A 25,552-nucleotide genomic window follows, 5' to 3' on the forward strand; every position below is an offset into this window, starting at 1 on the left:
GGTGACTTCTTTAAAGGTGATCTTTTGTTGAGTCATGTATAACCAGATAACCATGTCTTTGTACTACAAATAAAGACAGACCGTACAAACGGCCACGCGTGTAAAATCTTACAAACAGTATTTATTCTGAAGAGCCAATTAAAAAACCCTTACAATGGGTAAAAATATCAGAGGCTTATCTGTGCTGGAGGCCGCTATGAATCCGATTGAGAAGTCTGAGTCCGGAGATAATGAACGTATTCCACAGATACAGGGCTTTCCCTGTTTCAACAGACGGCCAACGACATTACCATAAAACTCAGGATGACCATAGTGGTTATCTTCGTTATTGTCCTGACACAAAGACTTCTCAATCAGATTCGGAGCTGCCTCCTGCACAGATAAGGTTCTTGTAAACTTCTTTGTGTATCTTGGACAACTGATTAAAGCAGTGGATCCCAAACTTATTCAATTCAAGGCACCCTTGGGGTCTCCATAATTTTTCAAGGCACCCCTAAGCCAAAATAATTACCAAGTAGTCCCCGCCTTGCTTACCACTGGCCCTGGATGAGGCACCCCTGTGAGATCTCCAAGACACCCCAGGGAGCCTAGGCGCACAGTTTGGGAACCACTGGATTAAAGGGTGATATCCTGGTCCTTTCAATATATGTAACAACTCAAATTTAGTTTGAGTAAGGACTCATTTGGCCCTTTATCTTTTGGTTGACACCTATATGCTTCAGTATGTTTTTTTCTTTTTTTGTTTTGTTTTTTCTTACGTGTGTATGTTTGTCTAATGAAAAAAATGTGAAGGCGTTCATTATGACATATAGGCTTACTTAAGATTAGCACTGGCTCGCCATATAAACCTGGACAGTGCCATTACAGAGGAACAATGTTTTAATTGCAATATTGTTCATACCTTGTTCTAACATGACTAAAACATGTTTTGGGATGTGCATTTGGCTGCATATATTGTACATGACTACTATAATTGTTTATTCGTCATTATAATTATGCATTATTGTATTTATTATAAAGAGAGTATCTAAATTTGTCCTTTTAAAAATAAACATTGTTCCTTCTACAATTTGATGACTGGAGTAATATATCCACTAAAATATAAAAGTTACAAATGTATATATGGTTATTTTATCGGTTCAAAATATTCTGTTTTTCAACTAGTATTTCAAATTCAATATATTATCTAGCTATATATTATAAAAAGTCTCTCTTATAGTTCTGCCCTTGCTTATTAAGAATGGAAGATATATCGCTATTAGCAATAATATTATTAATGTACTTTCTAAGTTTAGTAGATGGAATCTAGGTCATTTTGACCTATTTCTTCAAGCAATAAAGTGAGCACCAATTACCTGAGTGTATGGGGTTTTTTTTTCCAATCTCTCTGCTTTAATATATTTTAAATGTTTAGAGTATTTTTATACTAGTTTCTTCTCTCTCCCTATATACAATACTATGACTGGAGGCAGCAAAGTATTCAAAGTTTTTAATAAGTTAATGTTAGTCTCTCTACTTTCTACTCTTTCCTCTTTTATATGGTGTCGATACTGATTGGGGAACTATCAAACTAACCAATTTTTAAGACCCCCTAGTATAATGTATAGTGGTGCTTAATACCCTGTGGGCCACCATGCAGGGTACACAGCGGGCTAGGGCACACATCCTTTGTCTATGTATATCTGTTCAGTACTACCTTTGAGCAGCACCCTTCTCAACCATTGCTTAGAGGATGGTGGGAGCATGTAGTTGGCCGAGACACTCGGACAGCCTGAGCTCTCCCACCACGTCGGAGTTGCTAGCAGCCTAATGACTCAGAGGGGAGGGGGAGGGGGACAGCGCTTACAGTGCTGGTCATGCACCAATATGACAGAACTACTTCTACCTGCGTACAGTCCTGATTGAGAACCACTACAATCTGGGAGGTATGTTGTAGGACAAAGGCTGAACTTCTTACACATCCCTTTCTCAGTACCTCCTTTTAAACCATTAAGTGACTTTAAACGGATTCGCTGGCACATTAGAGCTTGGGTTTGAATACCTATTTCGAGGATTTTTTTTATTAAAGAGAAGATGTGCATTTCTTCAACACGTTTAATAAAAACACATTGGGGTAAATTTATCAAGCTACAGGTTTGAAAAAGTGGAGATGTTGCCTATAGCAGCCAATCAGATTCTAGTTATCATTTATTTAGTACATTCTACGAATCTATACTATAATTTGATTGGTTGCTGTGAGGAAGTGTGGAGCTACTGGACTGAGAGCTTTGTATTCATAACCCTTTTCTCACGGTTTAATGTAATTTTTAATCCTTGGCCCAGTCGTAAGTATATACACACCAGAGCATCGGTTTATTATGTGTATTTCATGTTATTAGGCACATTTTGCCCTTGCTATTACCTGCAATATTGTATGTAGTATAAACCTAAAGAATATTGCCATACTGTTTGAAAATAACAGGACATAAGCAGTCATTTTGCTTGTGTTAGCTAATGTAATTACCATTTGTATCAAATGTCCATTGTTATGAGGAGCAGCTTAGATTTGGTTTGTAATCAGAACATTGTCTGAGTTAACTAGCTGGCAGCCCATGTTAATTAGGTAGGTCAACAGGTAATCTGACGGGTAATGAGGTTAGAACTTCTAAATTATATACAATGTGCCTCCACAGTAATGTATTGGCTGAAATGGCATTGGGAAATGTATCAATATAAATGTTATTGTATCACAGATTCTGATGACGTAACACTGCTGATACAATGTGTCAAAAGTCCCCTGCTGTAAGGGGGGAGGCTATATTCTTCCTGTGTATACAGCGAAGAATATAGGGAATGCCAGGGGAGTTATTCTAGCTTTGAGGATCCTGGAGGGTAACTGCCATCCCAGCTAAGGGGGATATCCTCAAAGTTGCTATAGGTAAGAGATTTTCAAACCCGTAGCTTGATAAATTTACCCCAAGGAGTCATTTCTGATGCAGTGGCGATAAACTGTTATTCTCCAGATTTTGTGATATGTGGCTGCAGTTGCAGTCTGTAAATCAGGATGTTTAAATAATCTATAAGGGATGGAGATTAGGCACATTTTAAGGTGTTCACTTGTTTTACCAAGGCCATTGAAGTAAGAAGCAGTGGCAAGGAGTTTTGGAGAGTCATAGTTCTGAGCATATGACTAGTATAACTGCCCTTCAGAAGTAACAGTGCTACTGATGATCATGGTATTGGCTATTAATACTAGTGCTGCTTCATATTACTTATTGGCACACTGTGTGGTATAGTCTAAGTATAAAGTAGGCATAGCCATTTTTGGTGAATTCCTCATCCCCACCCCTCCCCCCAAACCCAATCATGCTTGTATATGGGGTCTAGTAACTGATCACAGAGCTCGATGACCCCTTTGGGGAAAGAAGGGAGGTCATCTGCAACTTCTGCACTTGGGACCCGTTAGTGACTTGGGCCTCCACTGCATAGTCACCAAACAGTCTCCAATGAGCAGTGGCTAGATTATTATGCAAACTAGTACAATACCCACTTTACTTTACAAATGAATATTTATTTATTTTTTCTTTTTACCAAACCATATTTAAGAGCAAGAACGTGACTTTCTTAAATAGACTATACTTATGTAGAGTTCTTGTTCAACCATTTAATCCTACACGTATGTGAAATATTAAATGCACTTCTAAATAATCAAATGTGGAATGTTGTAGGCTTTCTGTAGAACTAACATGCCACTAATTGTTGTTTCTTAATCTCTTCTCATAATGTACCAATTTAATTGTTTTATGTCTTAACAAAATGTTGGTTTGTTTTTTTGATTATATTTTCCCTAGCAGCAGTAATTAAGCATTTATAATTATGTCTGTATTTATTTAATTTGGCTATTTTGACTGTTTTATAAGGGTTAAAAAATATATCCAACCCACATAAATGCTACAGTAACTACTTTGATCCTGTTAGGTAGCTTAAACATAAAACAAAACCTGAAATTTTTTTTAAGGACTGTTCTACATGGTCGTTCCCTGAATATTTCCCAGAAAATCAAAGTTTATAACTTACAGTGCCATATTTCTGTCAATGTCCATCCCACATGCCTAGTTAATGACTTTTCTACTACCATACTGTTTATTAATTGATCAATGTCTACTACAGCAGCCTTTATCATCTTTTACCTCTTTGTATATCTGTTAAAAAATGTCATAGCAAAGCACTTGTTAGAAGGTTATCTTCTCAGAATATACAGTACCAGCCCTAGAATTAATGTCTGTGTGTAAAATAACCATTTATCACTTTCACATGGAGGCCTCTAACATGAATTTTTTTTAAAATTGCATTTTAAGGTTTTGTTTATCTATAATGCATTGCAGAGCAATTGATCTCGGCTCTTTATTTAGTTTCCGTTACAGATTTTCTTACAACAGGTCAGATTTTTAAAAAACAATCAAAGTAGACAAGGCGATCTCCTGAGCTGTCATGTTTAATTGCCGGGCAATGCTCATCAACTTAGATTGCTGGCCTTCGTCCTGAAGGCATGCAGCTGTTTTATTGAATCTGTATATCTGGTATATGGTGATATTAATCAGAACTAGGTGAATCTTACTTGTATAGTTATAAAGGCTAACACCCAATATTCTGCATGCCTCTATAATTTAGTAAATAGGCAATTTATAATGTATTAATGCAGAAAGTAAAGAGAAATGTGAAGGGGCGCTGCTTGCAAAGTGGTGGGTACCAGTGCAAAATGGGGGCACAAGCTGTTTTGCTTGAGTTTGTTGACTCTCCTAGACCTCATCAGAGGCGAGCATATTAATACTGGGGAACAGTCTATTGCATACCTGCCTACTCTCCCGGAATTCCCGGGAGGCTCCCGAATTTCGGGGAGTCCTTCCGGACTCCTGGAAGAGTATGCAAAACTCCCGAAATTTGGCGAAATTAATGGCAGTGAATGGAGGGGGCGGGGCTTAATAGTCATCAAGCTTCGCCCCCTCCATTTAATGCTGGCTTTTTAGAGTGGGGGCGGGGCTATGGTGACGTAAAGTCACCATGCCCTCCTCCTGCCCCATGTCACATGACTTCTCCCCTGGATCTATAAAGCTAATCTTAAGTGGGCATGTATGGTCTATTGTCTCTTTTATAATATAGAGGCAGTAGGCTTAAGGCATTGGTGGAAAATTATAAGTCCAGTGGAAGCCTGGTAACATTTTGTATGTGGGAGGGTTGGTTCTGTGGCTCTAGAAGTGTTGCCCTTGGCCCACTCAAGTCTGAGTTTGTACTTGTGTCCTTTTTATCCAGTTTCCAGGTATTTTGGATACATTACTTTTGGGCAGATAATAAAGGGACTGTATTGTGCCTTATGGCTGACCATGTTTGAGTAGGTGAATGATACACTTTAAGTTTGATGGCACAAAAAACGTAAAGTAAGTTTGTGAATGATCAGTTATAAAGGCATTTGTAGGTTTTTTTGAACTCCTCTCTGCATATGGTACACTGCATATATGAATGTAAGATCTAACCTGACATTCAGAGTGCAGATACCTTTTGTAAATTGCACTGAACTTGCTGCCTCAGCTGTTAATCTGGTAATATCGACAGTAGATAATTCAGTTTAATGTGAGCAAGCCTCTGAACGGATTCCTGTCTCCATGAAATGGATGTTTATTCTGATTTAAAACTTTAAATCTCTTTGTGGAATGCTGACACTGTTTAATTGTTTGGGGGCCGTTGGTCATAAAATTACAACAAAGGTCTGGGTACATTTATCAAAAAGTCTGTTCATTAACCCCTTTATGTCTGCTCTGCACCTCTATAACTAGACATCATGGTATTGAGCAGCGTCCGTTGTCCTGGGAATTGCATTTTATTTTTTTAAAAAAATTTAATCTACCAAATGCAAAATCCTACTGATAGGTTACATGTCTTCTAACAAAAATGAACGTGTATGTTGCTGGTAGGGAATTTATGGTAGTGTAGGACTGTAAGCTCCATGGGGCAGGGACTGATATAAATGATTACATGTTCTCTGTACAGCGCTATGTAATGTGATTGTCGCTATATAAATAACCTCCTTGAGGCTCTTTATATGGCACTGTCATCTGTGACCTTTGTAAACGTCATTTTGTGTTAAACAGTTAAATAGAAACCTTAAAATTCAGGAAATTTAAAGTTGCCAAATGAAATTCAGCATTTTTGGAAAAAAAAAAAAAAAAGTTGATACACTCTGATAGAGGGTATATTTACTAAACTGTGGGTTTGAAAAAGTGGAGATGTTGCCTATAGCAACCAATCAGGTTCTAGTTATTTACTTTGTACATTCTACAAAATGACAGCTAGAATGTGATTGGTTGCTATAGGCAGCATCTCCACTTTTTCAAACCCACAGTTTAGTAAATATACCCCTAGGAGTTTCAATTGGTATGCATCTAGTTATATTATTTATTTTTATTTATATAAATGATGATGATGATGATTATTTGTTGCATGCTGAGTATGTATGTATGTTTTATATTTGTAGATTAAAAGGAAAAACTGCCATAGTAACAGGACGTGCAGCTGCTACAGGACCCAACACTGGGGGGGGAGGAGGGCTGGAAAATCTTATCCCTGGGGGCCAAGACTTGACTCGGCAGCCTATTGGTAACATTTAAAAAAAAAAAAATCAGGTGGCCCATTGACTCAGCCCAAGATAGCCCACTATGGGACGGCCCTGTAGGCAGATACCCTCCATCCCAGCCGGCCCCTGGGGCTGCCTCTCCTGTGAAGTTCCAGGTGTACCACTGTTGGATGGTACATAGGGGCCCTTACAACATATACAGGTGTGAATAGTTTATGGTACATTTTCCAAGCATAGAAACAACCTATACAGCTATATGTATTTGTAAATCCTACCCCTGTCGCGTTCTCTGCAGGCTACATAAAGGATTGTGGGTAAGCAGACCTGCAGAGAACGGGCGCAGCGGTTAAGCAGGTTGTTAGATAAGCACAGGCCAGGGATAGTGACTTTCAGCAGGAACGATAATGGGAATTGGAGAGCTAAAATAATATTTGAAGGCATAGAGAGAGACCAGACCGACCACTGGTTATAGTGTGTGCAGAATATAGACGCCGCGTCTACTGAAGAATGAATTTAGTACTCTGCCTTATTGATGGAAGACTGTAAAATAGTTGTTCAGAAATTGATTTACTTTTATAATTCTAAACTCAAACTGTAGTAATATGACACCTTTTAGCCTAAGTAATGTATTTAATGTGTCTCTCCCTTTTAGTATTCTTGGAACCTTGGCTGCCTGTTACCTGACTGTGGTGATCACCGTGAAGTATTACATGATGGAGCACAACGTATTCCATAAGCGTGAATATTCTAAGTGAGTATGTGGGACCTTGCAGCAACCTAAAGAAACACTAACCCTACTCTTGTTTAGTGAATAGGGTGGGGAGGGGGGGAAAGCTAAAAATATTGTCTTTAGAACTCACTTGGTGTTTTGTAGTTCATGTATTTCCACCAAAAAGTAGCACAAAACTTAGCAATGACGTTCAAGTTCATTTACACAAAACCTTTGTGTGGAGTTCTCAAGTCTCGTCCAATGCCAATAGGAAACTATAAGTCATAGAATGGTTGCAGTAATTGAAGAGTTTAGTGCTTAAGTTGAGGCTTATTAAATGGCACTCTAAAGCCAAACTTGGCTACATAAAGAAACACTAATCTAGATCATGATTGGAAAGAACTGGCTACCGGCAGGGGCTGGCTGGCACATTTTAGCCCAGTGGGCAAGACTCCGCTCAACAGTCTATTAGGAATATTTGCAAGGACACAAAGGCAGGTGACCCAGCCCAAGGCAGCTCACTATGGGACCGGCCCAGGGAACAAAATGCCCCCACCCCAGCCTGCCCCTGGCTCCCAGGCTGGCTTTGTTTTACTGATGAGATAAGAACCAGGCTTCGGTATTGCAGCTAGCACCCTCTGCAGAGCATGTGTGTGTACATAGAACAGTGTTGGGCTACAGGATACTCTTCAAGGGCTGCGTGTGGGGCCCTCTAACCTTCCAAACAGACATAGTAACCAATCCGTAATAACATATCGGCAGGCAAATTTATGTAAAATAAGTGTTACAAGCTATAGCACAAATGTGACCGTTCAATTTGACATCTGGCTGACTTTTCTATCAGCTTTTGAGTTGGGTGTAAGGGTGGAACAGGTACAATACAACTCTGCAGAGAGGATTCCATCTGTCAAGTAAGACCAGGTGGTGCCAGCTTGGCATAAAGCAGGAAAGGGCTAGGGACTGCATGGGTAGGCTCAGGGCTGCCTGTTGCCCATGACTGATACAGAACTTGTTTAAATGGACTTTACCAGCAGTCTGATATCAGATCTCCCAATCAGACGTTAGGAGAGGAATAATCCTAATTGTGATTATCCGGCTGGAAGACGAGCCTCATTGGGTATTCTCTTGGTTTGCTTTGAATCATTTCATGGCATTTAAAATGAATGGGGCAGTTCTCCAAAAAAAAACAGAACTTATTTCTATGTCCTCAGGGGCCAAAAGATGCATTGGAAATCTATCTGTAATCAATAGTGCATTTAACAATTGTCAGAAGTACTACAAATGATTAATTTATGCAGGCACAGCAGGTGTGTGTGTATATAGTGATTTACCTAACATCCGTATGCGTTAACAAATGGGACTACATAAGAACGATTTAATATATATATAATACATGGCTTATCTAAATCTTAAACCATCAGATTATCTAGATACGTATGTCAGCCTAAACTACAAGGCATGCGATTTAAAATACTTAAACATGATTTGTGTTTAAGCTATATGGGTTTTAATGGCATCTGTTTATTGATGTTTGGCTGTTTTTAAAATATTATACTTGCCTATAGTTATAGACGGCCTCTTGCAATATTGGTGCTAGAGCATTTTAGAAGTGCTTATCATTTATGAATATTTATTACATACTCAAAAAAGAACGTCTCTACTAGGCACATCGGTGATATATTAGAATGTATTACACAGAATGTTTGGCAGGGCTTAATTTTAAATTTCGACTTGTACAGGTCATGTCTATATTGTACTGGAGTGTGTTTAAATCTGTGAGGTTATTGTGAAAATAAGTGGTCTTACAGGGGCTGATTTTAGATTAGGGGCGCACATCAACTATTCAGCAAAATTTGCATCTGAAAAAAACCCCAAAAAATGTATTGCGCAGGGGGAATTGGGTTACCCAAATAAAATGCAGCGTAAAAACCGAATTGTGCAGTGTTTGCCCTGCTTACAGTGCAACATAGTTTGCGCCCAGGCAGAATTTCCATTGACCTCTAAGTGGTCTATTTCCAAAAGTGCGATGAGCCATAAAACTGAGGAAAACAGCAGTTTTCTCCAATAAATGGCCATTGCATCCAGTTACACAATTTATGAAGGGTTTAAAGTTGGGTAAAACAGAGATTTCTCCTGCAATTAAAGTAATAATATTTCACATAATAGAGTTTTTGCGATCTTCATCAGGGCTCCCAGAGCAGCCCCGGCATAGAAAATACTGGAGAAGCAACAGTATGTATCACAATGTTATGCCATGAGACATAATGTTAACTATTGCAGTGCAAACAGCATAGATCGTAAATAGACCTCCAGAATAAGCAGTAGCGGTTTCTATACTCAGTTTAGTGTTTCATTTACCCTTCCACTGATGAGCAGGTTCACTTTACAAATGGGTAATAGGAGTTCCTGCCAATCGGGTACACACACAGGGCAGGTATCATGATTTAATGTCTCTCCATGGTGAATGAACCTCAGCATATCGCCTCTTGTACCCTCCGTCTGCCCTCTGGTGCTATTTGCTGATCTGCAGTGTAGACTGCAGTAGTATATTGCTGTTAACTTGTCTCCACATTTTGCTCTCTTTCAGTGTGTCCTCTTCAGTGGCTTCAATGTTCAGCGTGATTCCCACAATCTGTTTCGGCTTTCAGGTAACTCTCCTGGTAAAGGTTGACTGAGGGTAGTCACAATTAGATTTTGTAGCATGTTACTATCCTGCTATGTGTACAAGATCTCTAGATAGTTTAGTGTCCTCAGCAGACATGGGCAACTTACTTTGTAGGCCATCTACAAGATCATTAATAAAATGATTGAAGTGTTCAGGACCCAATACTAATCCCTGGGGTATATCGCTACAACTTTAGCCAAATCTAAATATATTCAGTTTATAAGTGCCCCTTATCGTCTACCCATCCATCTCATCCTTTCCCTTGTCCTTGTACCACGCCTTGTATCTCGTCTTATGTATCAGATTATCATAGGACACTAATAAGTGCTTTCTCAAAATCCAAATATATCAACTGCACTATCAAGATTATGTTTTTTAAACTTGCCTCCTCATGAAAACTAATCCCATTTGTCAGGTATGGCTGGTCCTTCATGAAACCATGCTGACACTGTTAAATTATTTTTTGCAATATATTATATTAGCGTACCTTCAAATAATTTACTCAAGACAGAAGTACGGCTCACAGGTCTATAATATCCTTGTTACAACTTTGTAGATATTGGTACCACCTCTACTTTCTGATAATCTTATGACACTGACCTAGTTATGAGAGACCATAAATATAAAAATGTAAAGTACTGAACTTACCACCCCTGTGTGGGTGCCATCTGGGCCAGGTGATATATAACATTTTCCGTAAGTTCTCATTGTGCAACATTTTAAGATTACGATACCAAGCAAAGAAGGAATAATGGCTTTATTAAGAATTTCTTAAAAAAAGTAAGGCTGAAGATGTGTCTCATGATGTATTTGGGATAGATCATACTTGTCGACTTTAGCAAGATTGAATCCGGGGGAGAGGGGGTAGGAGTGTGGGGGCAGGGCTGGTGTATTGCGTCACTTAGCCCCGCCCCCTAAACAGACATGAATGCAGGCCTATTATGACTGTGAACAGGGACACGATGATGCGTGACTCTCGTCCTAAGCACCACCCCCAACCACTTAGCTAATGAAGGGCCAGAATCCGGGAGATTGCCCTGCTCTCCTGGGAGTCCGGGAGGATTCCGAGAAATTCAGGAGTCTCCAGGACATTCCAGGAGAGTAGGCAGCTATGAGAGATGTGCATATTGGATCCAGTGTGTAATTTTAACATTTGTAAATACTAGTGTGTTTTTGCATTATCGTTTTATGTTTACTAAAATCTGCTTTAAACTTTGCGACTCAATGGTGAAAAGGAGAAGGATCTACCTTTTACAAACGAGGGTTTGCAGATCAATGTAAACTCTGTTCTAATTATGTGTTGCTGTTTCCTTAGGCCCTTCCATGTTCTTGAGTAACCTGTCAATCAGCCTGACATGTACGGTTTCTGTCTTGCAGTGCCATGAAGCTTGTATCACTATTTACAGCAGCATGAAGAACAAGTCCCTGTCTAACTGGGTTGCAGTGTCTGTGGTGTCCATGATTATCTGCCTCATCATTTACTCGCTAACAGGTATATAATATTGGCTTTCTGTCCATCCACATGGTGCTGTGTGCGCAGAGTATCACGGGGCCATAGTGGGATGACATTCCAGTATTTATTATAAAAATGCTTAAAAGTACATAATCCAGTAATTAATTTTGAAATGACACTTTAATTGTTTATTAGAAACTGACCTTTAGTTGCCAGACTACTATTAATATTAATTTATTTGAAGTCCATGCATGGTTTTCCATTCATATCCTCTGATGGTGCTTCTCGATTGATATACCTGTATTACCTTGTATTACCTCACAACATGGCTTATTTGAGATGGGGCTCTGGGCAGCTCAGAGGCAAGGACTTATGTTCTACAGTATTCACTTTACTTGTGAGCTTGAGATTTCAGCTGTATTGAGAGTAAAACACTGTAAAGTTTTCATCCAATAATCGGCTAAATCAGCCGACATACGACCGCTCGTTCAAAAGTCGGGTCAGTGTGTGCAGTGACACGATGGTCGAAAGTCTGCCCAAATGGACGATTGTCGCCTCATTTGGTTGGTCGTACCGTTTAATATTTTCGTTCCAATCTCGTTTCCGTTGTGTAGTGTGTATAATCTTCCGACCGATCCACAACAGTGAGTACGAAATTAGTCATTGCTCACGACAACATGGCTGTAAAATGTCACTAAAGGGACGTCCGCTCTTCCCTTTATCGTCCTAAACAAGGCTAGTGTGTATGCAGTCCATGGACCGAGCGATCGGAACATCGATCGCATGTAAAATCGATCGGCATAAAAAGTTTGTGGAAAATTCTGTAGTGTGTACCCAGCTTTAATCTGGGACCTCAAACGTCCCACACTACCACCGGTTAATACAATTATTTGACAGTCTGAGAGAAGTCGTCACTCTTTCAAATGAAAAGCGCATTTTTTGTTTTTTAATGAATAACATGTCTACAAGTCTCTATACCATTAATTTGAAAATATGACTTTAAAATAAGTAGTTTTAAACCAATGTTTCTTAAACCATGGGTCATCACCCCTAACAGTACATGTTTTCCACATCTCCTTGCTGGAGCACAGGTGTATTCATTACTGACTGACACATTTTAACAGATCCACAGATCCTGGGTAACAGATCCCTTGTCACCCAGGAAACCTGCACTGTTAGAGGTCCTGAGGACTGGGGGCTCCATTCTGAATTTGGCTGCTATGTAGTTCTAGGAGTATTACACCTAACCGCTCCATTTACAAGAGTAGATTTTAACTGTGTCCTCCCACGCTCCAATAAGAGTACATCTTTCCCAGACAGAAGTATAAGTGTTTTAATTAGCGACTGGCTGATACTAAAATAATCCACTTCTCCAGAAATTCGAGGTCTTGTGTAGAGTTGAACTTAACTTATGTCTGAAGCGCAGGCATAAATTATGTCTGTGAAAAGTACACAATTTCATAGTACAGTCACAAGCCTAGATTGGAATCCCTAAAATCGGGGAGAAGAAAAGCATGGCGTCCCCCCAAAACTGCCGATACTAGCACTTAGCTATGCCAGCCAGGGCTATTGGCACTATTGCAGGCAAACCCGCAGTGTGGAGTCTACCTGCCATAGTACCAACCATCCCTAGGCTAGTCAGCACATGGCTGAATGCCCAATGGGAATTGGGTCTACAAGAAACTGCTGGCCCTTATATTATAGGGATATGTAGAGTTGGAGAGCAGCCAAGCACTGTCTAAAATTATAGTCCTGGTGACGTGGTGTGGAAACCCCCCCCCCTATACAAATCCTGCATTTGCCCCTTAGTCTATATAAAGGAATGCACTGTAACGGTCATTGCACTGTGGCTGCTTTCTCCCGCGTAAGGTGCGTGGAAATTCCCTTAATCCGTGTCTTCCCTTCCTATGCTTATAGAGGCTCAAAACTTTCATAGAGATTTAGACACACGCCATCTTACTGTGCTTGCGCAGTGAGGACAAGTGTATTTGGAGTTTCAGAGTTGGGCTCCCAACTCTGCATGAGGAGATCTGGAAAACAGGATGTCATTGGGGGAGGGACAAAACAAAACCAATGATTAGAGCCTCTTAGTAAATTGACTGGGAAATCTAGAAAATATTTGGCTAGGAGGTGACTAGGGTAGAGCAGATACTGTCGGCAGCTTATGTTGAGAGTAAAGAAAACTTGTCCCTTTTGGACTCCACGATGATGTTTGTTTCTTTCAGTCCTTTTTTTTTTTTTTTTTTTTTTTTTTTTTTAAAGCACGTTTTGTGTTCCCCTTCCAGGTTTCTATGGGTTCCTCACATTTGGAGAGGGTGTAGCTGCTGATATTCTAATGTCCTACCCAGGCAACGATGTGGTTGTGATAATAGCCAGGCTGCTGTTTGCTATTTCCATTATTACCATCTATCCAATTATTCTGCTGTTGGGAAGGTAAGAATGTTACTGGATATGCATTACGCAATTGATTGTGATTTTTCTGTTAATTCAAATAACAGAACCTTTTAATTGTATTAATAGCAAAATATAATAATAATTTGACAAGTAATCTATATATTAAAGCTACAGACCATGATTGTTTGCTTTAAGCTGATAATTTATGAACTATGTAGAATTATTTTAATGTATTTTTAAAGGCTTCCAAATGTAGAACATATAACGTGTTGGGCAGCACGGTAGCTTAGTGGTTAGCACTTCTGCCTTACAGCACTGGGGTCATCATGAGTTCAATTCCCGACCATGGCCTTATCTGTGTGGAGTTTGTATGTTCTCCCCGTGTTTCCGTGGGTTTCCTCCGGATGCTCCGGTTTCCTCCCACACTCCATAAACATACTGGTAGGTTAATTGGCTGCTATCAAATTGACCCTAGTGTGTGTGTGTGTGTGTGTGTGTGTATGTTAGGGAATTTAGACTGTAACTCCCAATGGGGCAGGGACTGATGTGAGTGAGTTCTCTGTACAGCGCTGCAGAATTAGTGGTGCTATATAAATAAATGGTGATGATGTGTTTAAAGTTGTCAGTCTGAAAGTGCTCAGAAAACTATTGTACACAAATATTAGCCCATTTTATTTTCAAAATTGTAAAAATATAGAAAAACAGCAGCAAAAATATAGTAGAGAGGAAAAATACCTTAAGAACCCTGTAATTTCCTTCCAACATTTATCTACATCTCAGGAGGGAACTTTTCAACAAACTTTATTGAAGACATCAGTAAAACACTGAAATAAATGTCATCAGGACCACATATATGCTATGAAGCGTCCCTGCTTACACCTGCTATAAGATTATAACTTTACCAATTTGTCTTGGGCTTTTATACTACTGTATTGATTTCAATGCCATCAAAAAGATTGATTATCAATAATACAAAAGACAACCTTTTAATTCAATATATTTTATAGGATGAGATTCCTAACTGCAGTTGTTTATGCTTAATTCCTGATCACATGACAGTGTGATTTTTATCCGCTGTCAATATAGTAATGTTAAAATCTACTAACGCATTTAAATTATAAAAAACAGTATTATATTTTTTTTTATTTAAAAACAATTTTTCTCTGCATGCAGAATATCATTAATTTAGTATAGCAGTTTATTCCAATAACCACTTCTGCACAATTAGAGTAAATTCCCTTTCAATCATAAAAATTATGTTTATTACTTGTTATCCCTCTAATTTTTTTTTTATTGCACTTTTATATTGTCTTACACACGATTACATTTCCAGGACTACATGGGATATTTCTGCTATAATTGATCTGTTGAGAGTTTTATACCATATAAAACTTGAGTAGGGTTTTAATATATTTTTTTATCAACGACTTTTTTATTCGGTATTAAATTAACCATTATGAAATGATCTATCGTAAGGGTTATCCATGTGCTGTAATGTTGAGTAAAATAATTGAATGCCACTAAAATGTATATAGCTTTAACCATAAAACATTTATATGAATATAAGGCTTTATTAACACTTTTTTTATAATGATACAGAACATTACAGATCATCAAAATTTGTAATTTTCTTGTTTTATTAAAATACATAATTGTTTAAGTAGAAGTTTGTTTTCCTGTATGATTATAGAACTATATATTTCCAATTCTTTTTATATTGTAAAGTAATGCAGTTGTCTTGTTATGACAATTGATAACACCTGAGATAATGGACCAACCCTAAAGTATAATGTTCCTTTAGTCCTTGTCAGTAAGCATTGCCTTGATTTTAGCCTAGTCAGGACAATTGGGAAAATAATATTAATGGGTCACGATCTCTCCTTTGAAAAAAAAATAATCATAATAATTTGCTTCACGAAACAGGTTTTCCACCAAATCATTGCATAAGTAAACAAGGGATTAATGTATTTTATACATTTGTGAGGCCTGTTTTTTTTCTCAACTGGCTTTGATTTTGTTTAGCGATGTTTGGTGTCAGATGGCCGGCCAACTATGTTTTCATTTCCCAGCCCACAGATACTAAAATATTTAACAATGTAACTGTCTAGAAAGGACCACATTTGTGGTCACTCCAACTACATATTTTGTATAGGAAAGAAATAAATCAAAGAAATACTTTCCATAATACATATTTGGTGAGACCTCTCTATACATTTGTACCCAGCATATTTAACAACATAACCTGAATGAATGATATATACATTCCCTTGTAAGGAACCTATAGGAACAGTGTATCTCCCCAAGGAATCAATATAACTTAATCAGGTTTCATATGCATATTTGTAGAAAATTATATCATGTTTAATGAATTTCATGTCATATCTGTTCTATATTCCAGAAGATGGTTATTATAATTATAGAAACCATTTCTAGAACTATGTTTGAGTACAAGGCAATATAACAGTTGTAAAACAGATTAGCAAACCAGAACACTACTTGCTGTGATGTCACAACAGAGGGGGGCTTTTGCAAAGAAAGGAGTTTTAAACATTTTGAAATTGTCAGTTCTTGGGGCACTATCTTTTACTGATTGTCTATAATTTTTAGCCTTCCTCAGGTGGCAAAGTACACAAGAATATCTGGGTGTGCTATCATAGCTTAAAATAAAACAAACTGTTTTACATTTAAATTCCTATATTTCAATTTATCTCCATTGTGACTTTTGTCATATTAAACTCCATATAATAAGGTTCTGTGTTTGTGTTCTTCAATTCAAGTGTTGTGCTCTGTTAGAACGCTACATTTATGCAGGGAATTGTTTTGGTTTAGAGTACCACTGATTTATTTAGGTCATTGTATTTTGGGAGTAAATAATTGAGACATTTCCTTAGAACTATCACAATGAGCTTGGCTCGGATGGGGTATCGAACCCACAACTCTGTGTTACCAGAACAGTGCATATATCAGTTAAGCCACAGCTCCTGATGAGGGACACTTCCTTAGAGTGTCAGCTTTGGAACTAAATGTTAGTGGTGGCAGGACTTTATTATTATCTTTTATTTACAAAGTACAAACATATTACATAGCACTTTACATTGAGGGGATCCTGACGCAAAAATAATTGCTTACAATGACTTAAAACAGAAGGTAAAGATGACCTTGCCAAGATTGGGTTAGTCTTAAGAGCTATGAGGAAAACTTGATACATAAGGTAGCAAAATAACAATTGTAGATGCTAGTGGGGGGGAAAAGTGCTTGTGGCTGTTCTTGGGCACCAACATTATCAGCATCCGATGATGAGGTCATTGGTGACTGGCATTTCTGTGCAGCTTCCAGTGGTGAATGAGGAAAGACAGCTGAAGGCAGAGACATGGAACAGGAACCAGTCACAGTAGATATCTTAAATCTGTCAGGTGCTGGCTAACATATAATTGCCCTTCCCTATTTACATTAACTGAACGCCCTTCCCCTGTTTGTTCTAGAGGATACTTTTTTGTTTTCGTGGTGCATGGCCACTATTGGGGTTATCTGTCGTTTTGGTGTAACTATATAGACCTGTGTTTTTCTTAAGTGTCCTGCTCACGACTGGAAAAAGAGCCATGTTCATTGTCCGCTGCTGTCACCATATAGGCCGTGGAGATTGCCTATGACAGAACAGAGATGGTAACAGCAATGGCAGCAATAAACTTATTGGGTTCAGCAGCTTAACAGATATGGTTTTCAGTAAATAGGGAGTTTCTGGTATAATTTAGGTGGATTTTTGTAATCTTTAGACAGGCCAGGTGAGTTTGATTAACACTTTCACGCCCACATGTTACAAGTGGGTCTTGTGACAATGATTCACTAGCACTCTTAGGGGTAAATGTATCAAGCTATGCGTTTCTGGCAGGTTTGAAAAGTGGAGATGTTGCCTATAGTAATCGGATTCTAGCTACCGTATTTCCCCAAGTATAAGACGCACCCATGTATAAGACACACCTTAATTTTGGGACCCAAAATGAAAAAAAAGCTTCCTGAGACGACTGGGGTCTCCCACTGCCGGCTGGACGTCCCACGCCATCTGATGCTCTGAGCATGCTGCCCTCCAGGCGGTTTCCAGATTCCCGGGTGCCCCCGCCTTCTGAGAGTCCCCCCTGGCCCTGGTGGCTCCTAGCTGAGTGCCTTACCTCTCGGAGCACCTATCACGGAAATTGTGGCCTGTTTCCGGTGGAGACCAGGGGCTGGAGTTGGAACAGCCCGGCGGACCCGCTACTTCCGGTTACGCGGTGGGACTTCCGGTTCACCTGGATCGATCAGAGTCAGCACCTCATCACTGAAGCCTCTAGTGCAAGTTACCCCCACTGCTCCTCTTAATCGCTGGGTTAAAGCTCGCATAGGGATGGTTCCTGCCAGCGGGGACAATCTGTTCCATACAGCCAGCGGGGACTCCTCTCTCCTCTCTCACATCCAGGTGCCGACTTCTTCATTGAGGTAAGTAAGACTTGCAGTGTATAAGACGCACCTTTTTTTTAGACCCAAAATTTGGGGGGGAAAAGGTATGTCTTATACATGGGGAAATACGGTATTTTGTAGAATGTACTAAATAAAAGATAACATCTGGTTGCTTCAGGCAACATCTCCACTCTTCAAACCCGTCAGAATCTCGCAGCTTGATACATTTACCCCTTAGTCACTAAGGCTTAGTGTGCACCTTGTTTAACCATTTTTTTTTTTATTTTTTTATTTTTTTTTGTTTGTAAATGAAAACTGCTGCTATTGTTTATATTGCCGCATTTACTCATATATTTCCCCTGTCAATCTATGTTGTGCTTTTCCCTTCATTAACTTTCATTTTCTTGTTTTCTTCCTCTTCAGATCTGTGCTTCAGGAACTCTGGTTGGACCTCAAGCACATGACTGTATATGTGAGTGATTCATATGAACGGTTTGTAAGGGTCATACTGACCGTGCTTTGGATCCTGGTCACACTCATCATTGCACTGTTTGTCCCAGATATCAGTGAGGTCATCTCCATCATAGGTGGAATCAGTGCTTTCTTCATCTTCATCTTCCCAGGTAAACTTCTTTATTCTACCATTTTTTTTTTTAGGACCACTAAAATCTGATTGTTCCCTATCAATCTGAAACTCTATTGCTGCTCTGCTAAAAAGTAAAATATAATAGAGTAAAAATGTGGGCTCTGACTTAGACTGTCCGTTTTGGATTTGGAGAGTAATATTCTGTCTCTAAGTGATCTGCCTTAGATGAAAAAGTTGTCTGCAGTTGGTTAACCTGCTGTGACACAGATGCAAATGATTAAATATTCTCTGTAAAGAGCTGCATAATATGTAGCTACTTATTAATAATAATAATAATAAATTGTACTTTTGCACAGCAAGACTATCAATAACAGCCTGCTTGATCACCTAGACAAGCATCTTCCCCTGTAATAACCTGTGCAGAATGTTAAGAGGGCATAACTGATAGTTATAAACATTTTAGTCATTTATTAAAATGTGCAAGTAAAGCCACTGTTTCTTGTAAAATTTGCTTGCTCTTTTATGTGTTTGCTAGGTTTAGTTACTACTATAGTGGTCCTATTAACTTTTTAAGTTTTGAGTGTAGGGAACGTGCTGCAGGATTTTCCTTTTTCGCAATAATGCCTGGCACAGGAACAACAGGGTTCACTGTAGATAAAAATGAATTGGTATTGTTCATGAAAAACATTATGGGCCTGAGTCATTAAGGAGAGTTAAGCAAAAAAAAAAGCAAGTTTGATCCTGGACAAACCATGTTACAATGCAAGGGGTGCAAATTAGTTTATTTTTGCACATAAGTTAAATACTGACTTACTGTTTTTTCATGTAGCGCACAAATACTTGATAACTTTACTTTTGCACTGAAATTTAAAGTTGATCTAGGAAATGCTCTATCTCAACTATAAATTTGTCCCCACATTTTAATATACCCCCCCCCCCCTCCAATGCAACATGGTTTTGCCCAGGTGCAAAGTTACACCATTTTTATGCTTTGCTCTTCTTAATGACTCTCAGGCCCTATGAGATCTTCATTTCTCATGTGTCTCTAGATTAAGCATGTATTGTATTTGTATTTGTATTTATTCTTCTTTTTATATTTTTAGGGATGTGTCTGATTTGTGCTATGCAAACTGAACCAGTGGGCAGACGGAAAAAGTTAGTGATATTTATATTTTGTATACATAGCCTCAAACTATTCTGTATAAGCCCGAATTAATTATGCATTCCAAAGAAATTTTAAGCAAGAAATACAGCCTGGCACAGAAAGCAAGCATGTATAGGGAAAAGCTAGGATAAGATAATTTGGCAGATATTGCAGTTTTGCAGACTGATGAGGGTTGCAGTGTGTATATGTGTTTGTTTACCAGATAGCAATTAGTCAACAGACGCATTAGTTCTTGTTAAACAATACTGTTAAATAATCAAATGAATCTACTGCATATCGATTCTACATAAGTTAAAATATACATTTCTATAACAATATTGCACAAGCATGTAGTGAAGTGGTTCCCAAAGTGTCGCAGGGGTTCCGTGGCCAGGGAAAAAAAAAAAAATACTTGCCAATCCGGCAGCGCCTAGGACCCAGCATCCTCCTCCCTCCTCTCTGTTCACGGAATGTCAGGAGTAACGTCATCACGTCCGACGTATTCAGTGAGCAGCGGCAGGAGAGAGGAGGATGCTGGGTCCCAGGTGCCGCCTGATTGGTAAGAGAGAAGATGGAAGAAAGAAGGCCAAGTATGGCAAGTAAAGAAACAGAATGGAAATGGTGATGGGGAAACAGCAATGGAGGGCAGAGCGTGAGGATTTTTGTACATTTTTTGTCTGATTTTATTCCTCTTAATGTTAGCTGTAAATTATTCTTTGCAAAAAATAGAATTGAAAATAAATAAATAAATATTTTCCCTTGGATTTAAGTGTGTTTTTGCAAACAACTTACTAAGTATTTTTTGTCCTGACCTAAATACTTATTACGTTATTTTGACCCAAATACTTATAAAACAGGACTGCTCGGTAATTATTTTGCAGTGGTGTCTTGAAAAAGTTATGGAGAATCTTAGGGTGCCGCGAACTGACAGTTTGGGAACCACTGATCTAGTGTGTGGAATATATTTTTACAACTTTGCTCGTCTTTTTTGCACTTGCTGTACATTCAATCGCTATAGGGTGAAATTACTGTTACTTCTGTATTTTACTTTTGTTTGCATGCCTGCATGAATTTAACCATCTTCTGAGCTGGTGTTCATGAGTAATTAGTGAGTGTGAACATCCCATGTACTGGCGGATATGCTTATCGTGCTTCTGAAAAAGATTTTGGTCATTGTAGGACATATTGGATCATAAATTCCCAAATTTCAACACTGCCTCCTTATTGGGTTGAAATGATCACACTAATTTACATATTAAAAAGTGCAAGATTTTTTTTTTTATTTTTTTTTCCCCCCTCAAGGGGTGTGCAATGTATTGCATTTTAAATTAAGCGTCTTCGTCCATTACTGCTCATATTAGGCTGGGTACACACTACAGAATTTTCTGACCAATGTGTTATCTAAAACTATTTAACAAACGGCTGAATTAAAAAAAAAACACGGCCCGATCAGCATACTGATTTATGCGTACACGCTGTACATGTCTTAAAAGATTTATCCTCTGATCTGTGCTCTTCAACATTCATAACCGTCGTCTGAAAGGATCGCAACTCTGTAAACTCTATTGAGATCCCAATTGTGAGTGCATGCACACTGCAGGATTGAAAGGATGTCGTTCTGAAGATGGTTCTGCTGATCAATCAATTGAAACGATGATCAGTGCTTTGGAACGAGTATCGTTCATCGTTTAGTTGTACACACTAACGTGATATTGGCACGAACGGTCGTTTATCGCTCGATTGACCCAATAGTTGGCTGAAAAACCTTTAGTGTGTACCCAGCCTTAAGGGTTTCAAAATTGTACAACATGTGTACGTGAAAGTGGTGTGACTGTTATATCCCCTATCTTCCCCATAGAAGAGCATTGTTTTTGCTCATACCCCCCCCCCCTCCCCCTCTCCAAGCTGCTCTCTATTTAGCAGGGTACCCATGCCCAAAGTTGATTATGTTAAAATGCAAAACTCCACTCAAACATTAATCCCCACCTAAATCTGTTCTGAAATTGTATCTCTTGTTGTCTCTGCAGATCATGTCTAGTTGCCTGGGGGATCATCTCTGTCCTGTGCGGAGCCTTTATTTTTGGTCAGAGCACGACCATTGCTGTGATACAACTTTTGGATAAATTCTGAGACTTCACAACTCTTCCCTGGAAGTGAAGAGCAGAGGAACTTGTAATATTTTTAGCTGTGTTTTTTTTTAATTATTTAATTTAAATTCACTTTTTATCTTTTTAAACCATTAAATTGTTCAGAAAGCTTTCTGTGTTTGCTGTTATTTATGTATAGTTATAAGAGGGAAAAAAACACCAGTGAGAAATTTAGGCATCAAACGCAGCTACAATTTTTAAAATAATAATAATGCTGACAGCTTCTCTCAAAAAAAGGAAATACCAATTTTCCATGTATATGAAACCAATAAAGAGAAAAGCGCGCACACAGAGCATTAAATACTAAATCTTTAAGAGAATATCTGTTATGAACACTACAATCTGCGACTGATAACCCTTATACAGAACCTATGTCGCGGGATGTTTTTCACCATTAGCAGCAGCCTTTCCCAGAGCCACCCTGTTAACCTAGGGCACAGAGTACCAGTGATCAGCCATGAGTGAGGTACAGTCTGGGAAACTCTCAGCTATGGAGTCACACGTAGACAAAACAAGACTGACAGGGCACAAAAGAGAACAGTCAAGCTGTAGGCTGAGTTAGAGGGCAGGTGAGGTACATTAGATCAATAAACAGGCAGAGAGTTCAAAGGCAGGCAGAGATCCAGCAGCCAAGGTCAAACACACTGAATCTAGCAGCAGAAGATACGCCAATCTATTTAAGACAGAGGTACAGGATCTAGCCTAAGTAAACCGAACACCAACAAGGCAATAATGGCAATGAATGGCCAGAAACTACATAATAAACAATCATCCGCTGGGTAAAAATCATGTGAGCAGGAAGTGTTGACTGATCAGCTGTTAGGTAGTGAGCAGTGATGAGTCTTGCAACAGTTGATAAATCAACTGTAATGTGAAGTCCCCGTTAGCAGGTCAGAAAGCAAGGCGAGTATGCTTGCTTAGCAACCTCCAGCACACACAACTCTGATATACAGCAGAATCTGGAAATGATTCTGAGAGAGAGCAGCAAAAACATAACCATATATTCTGTAATATCTGCTGTTCAGTAGATATAAACTAAATTTGTTCTCAATTTCATGTGTGCCATGTAGTAATAAAATATAGTACACTGTATAGCAGCAATATAAGCATAATGCTAAGTCTATTGGCACCTGAAAATTACAGGGATTACCAGTCAATTGTATGAACAGGGCATGTCGTTTCTAAAAATAAATATGGAAAAATAACCCACAATCAGGACCTTCAGTTCAAAACACTAATAATTTCACCACATAATTTGTGCTGAGAGGATTACCCATATCCATAACACGTCTTTAATACACCTATTTGACACTTAACCATTGCGCTCAGATGTTTGTGTCCCTGCAGCAATTGTACAATTCCCTACTTGGTGTCAATAGTAATAAAGTTACCAGGAATCGGTAAATCAGATGTGGCAACAGTATTCAATAGATTGTCCGAGGAAACTGCACGGTTAAAGAGGAGAAACATGTAGTATTGCTTCAGACAATCTATTGAACTTGAATCAGTGTGGCCAAGTAATCTTAGCAAGTGTGTTATGGTTTTTCCAGTTGAATAATTAAAAAAAATTATATCTTGGTGGCCAAAGTGGGCCTTGTAGACAGTGGCGTGCCTTCATTGTAAAACTATCATATGTCATTCACTTACATTTTCCATACCCCCACCTCTAAATTTCCACCTCAATCACTGTATGTGTTTGTGTGTATGTATACATACTGTATATAATTATACAGAGAGCGCAAATAGATCTTGGAGTCTAGGGGCCTGATGTCAGACAAAGAAAAGGAGTAAACTTGATCCTGGATAAAACCATACTGCAATGCAAGGGGTGCAAATAGAGCCCTATAGCCCATTTTGCAAGAAGGAATTTAATGTGAATTTTGAGCTGACACGAAGGGTTTGGTTAAGCAATCTAGAAATTCATACGCTTCATCTTCCTGAATTAATGCCCCTCCATTGAACGAATGTGTATGCCAACATATCTAATGACCTGACTTCTATTATATTCATACAATTATAATAGAGGGAAACCTGAAGGCTTTTTATCTTGTGAATGTGTGCATCTGTAAGAAGGGAAAGTCACTGAATTCTAGAAATCTCATTAGCTTAATGCTAATCAGCCTGGATATGAAGTATGAGAAAAGTGGTTGCTTTCGAGACAATTGAATGGAGGCTCTTTGTTCTACCTCCTTTCTTTCTGTTCATGCTTGGGCAAGTGGGAAAGGTGGGCTTGAACAGGTGAAAAATAATGGGGGAAATTAGACAAAGGAATGTTAGCCATTGGACAAAGGAGTGTTAGCCGTTAGACCACGCTGGACTGCCCAGGGACCTCCACATCTCCACAATTTGGTTTTTGGCAATTAAGACTTAAGCTGTGTCTTAAATGTATTGCTTTATGTTTCTAATTATGACAAATGCTGAACTGCTTATCAAGTCTGTGATGTAGATTCTTGCTTCTTCATATTGGGTTAAATATATGGTAAGGCTTAAACTTGGCGCAATTGAACTTAACAAGTAAAGTATTTTCTTTTCTAAGAGTAAAATAATGTGGGATGTGTGTGAATAAATTGAAATGTAACAGACAAGAGCCATGCAGTAGTTTTACCTTGGTTCCTAAGGGAAACAGGCTTGCTTTTATCTATTTTATTACTGTTCCAAGTGTCAATAGTGTAATAAATAGACACAATACAGGCCTTCTTGTTCTCTCTCTCTAGCGTTGTTTTTTTGTAATAATACACCATTGTAGTTGGAACTCTGGCATGTCCATAATTCTTCCCAATAAGTACAAAGACACAAATCTGTTAGATGAAGAAATAAGTTCTCCCCATTGGACAGTTTTATTCCAAAATGGCCAAAGTGTACATGAGGAAGCTATATTGTATGTCTTTTTGTAGTATCCTGGTTCTTGAAGAATCACACCAACTCATCCAACGTAGAAGCTTGATTATTTTTTTATTTGTATTTTTTTTTTCTATCCGTGGAAATTTAGAAGCGGCAGTATTGAAATGTCATAAGAATATAAGTAAATGGAATTTGATAGTGTTACAATGAAGGCAGTAGGAGAAGAGGCGATATGGCATACCCCCGCATGCACCCCCACTTCCACCACTGATGTCTTTTCAATTACTACTTATATAATTATTTTAGACAGGGTAAGATGTTTTACGTATATATATCTTGGAATTGCAATGGGAACATCTGTGGCACGGAGTCTAACCAATTTGTTAATGGGCTATTTGGTACACAATTTTATCTGATCTAATACCCCCTTTTGTTCATTTATGAAAATCTGGCATTATTATATAGATAGTTGGAGGTGTTCATTATTTAACTGAACAATAATAGTTTTAATCTTGTTTTTGTGTATACTGACAGTTGTGACCAATGTACTGACAATGTTGTTTTTGTACCTTAAT

The 25,552-nt window shown here is 38.6% G+C and overlaps 1 protein-coding gene across 1 annotated transcript in view; it reads left to right on the forward strand.

Moving 5' to 3' along the window:
* Positions 1-22,237, forward strand: part of SLC38A8 (solute carrier family 38 member 8) — a 28,363-nt gene extending 6,126 nt beyond the window's left edge. The window contains exons 4-10 of the mRNA XM_075187543.1: positions 7,260-7,358; positions 9,904-9,964; positions 11,359-11,473; positions 13,720-13,867; positions 18,683-18,882; positions 19,949-20,000; positions 22,017-22,237. Coding sequence (XP_075043644.1) covers positions 7,260-7,358; positions 9,904-9,964; positions 11,359-11,473; positions 13,720-13,867; positions 18,683-18,882; positions 19,949-20,000; positions 22,017-22,119 — 778 coding nt within the window. The 3' untranslated portion in view covers positions 22,120-22,237. The remainder of the gene's footprint in view (positions 1-7,259; positions 7,359-9,903; positions 9,965-11,358; positions 11,474-13,719; positions 13,868-18,682; positions 18,883-19,948; positions 20,001-22,016) is intronic.
* The last annotated feature ends 3,315 nt before the right edge of the window (positions 22,238-25,552 follow it).

This window comes from Mixophyes fleayi, chromosome 10, assembly GCF_038048845.1.
Source record: "Mixophyes fleayi isolate aMixFle1 chromosome 10, aMixFle1.hap1, whole genome shotgun sequence".
NCBI lineage: Eukaryota > Metazoa > Chordata > Amphibia > Anura > Limnodynastidae > Mixophyes > Mixophyes fleayi.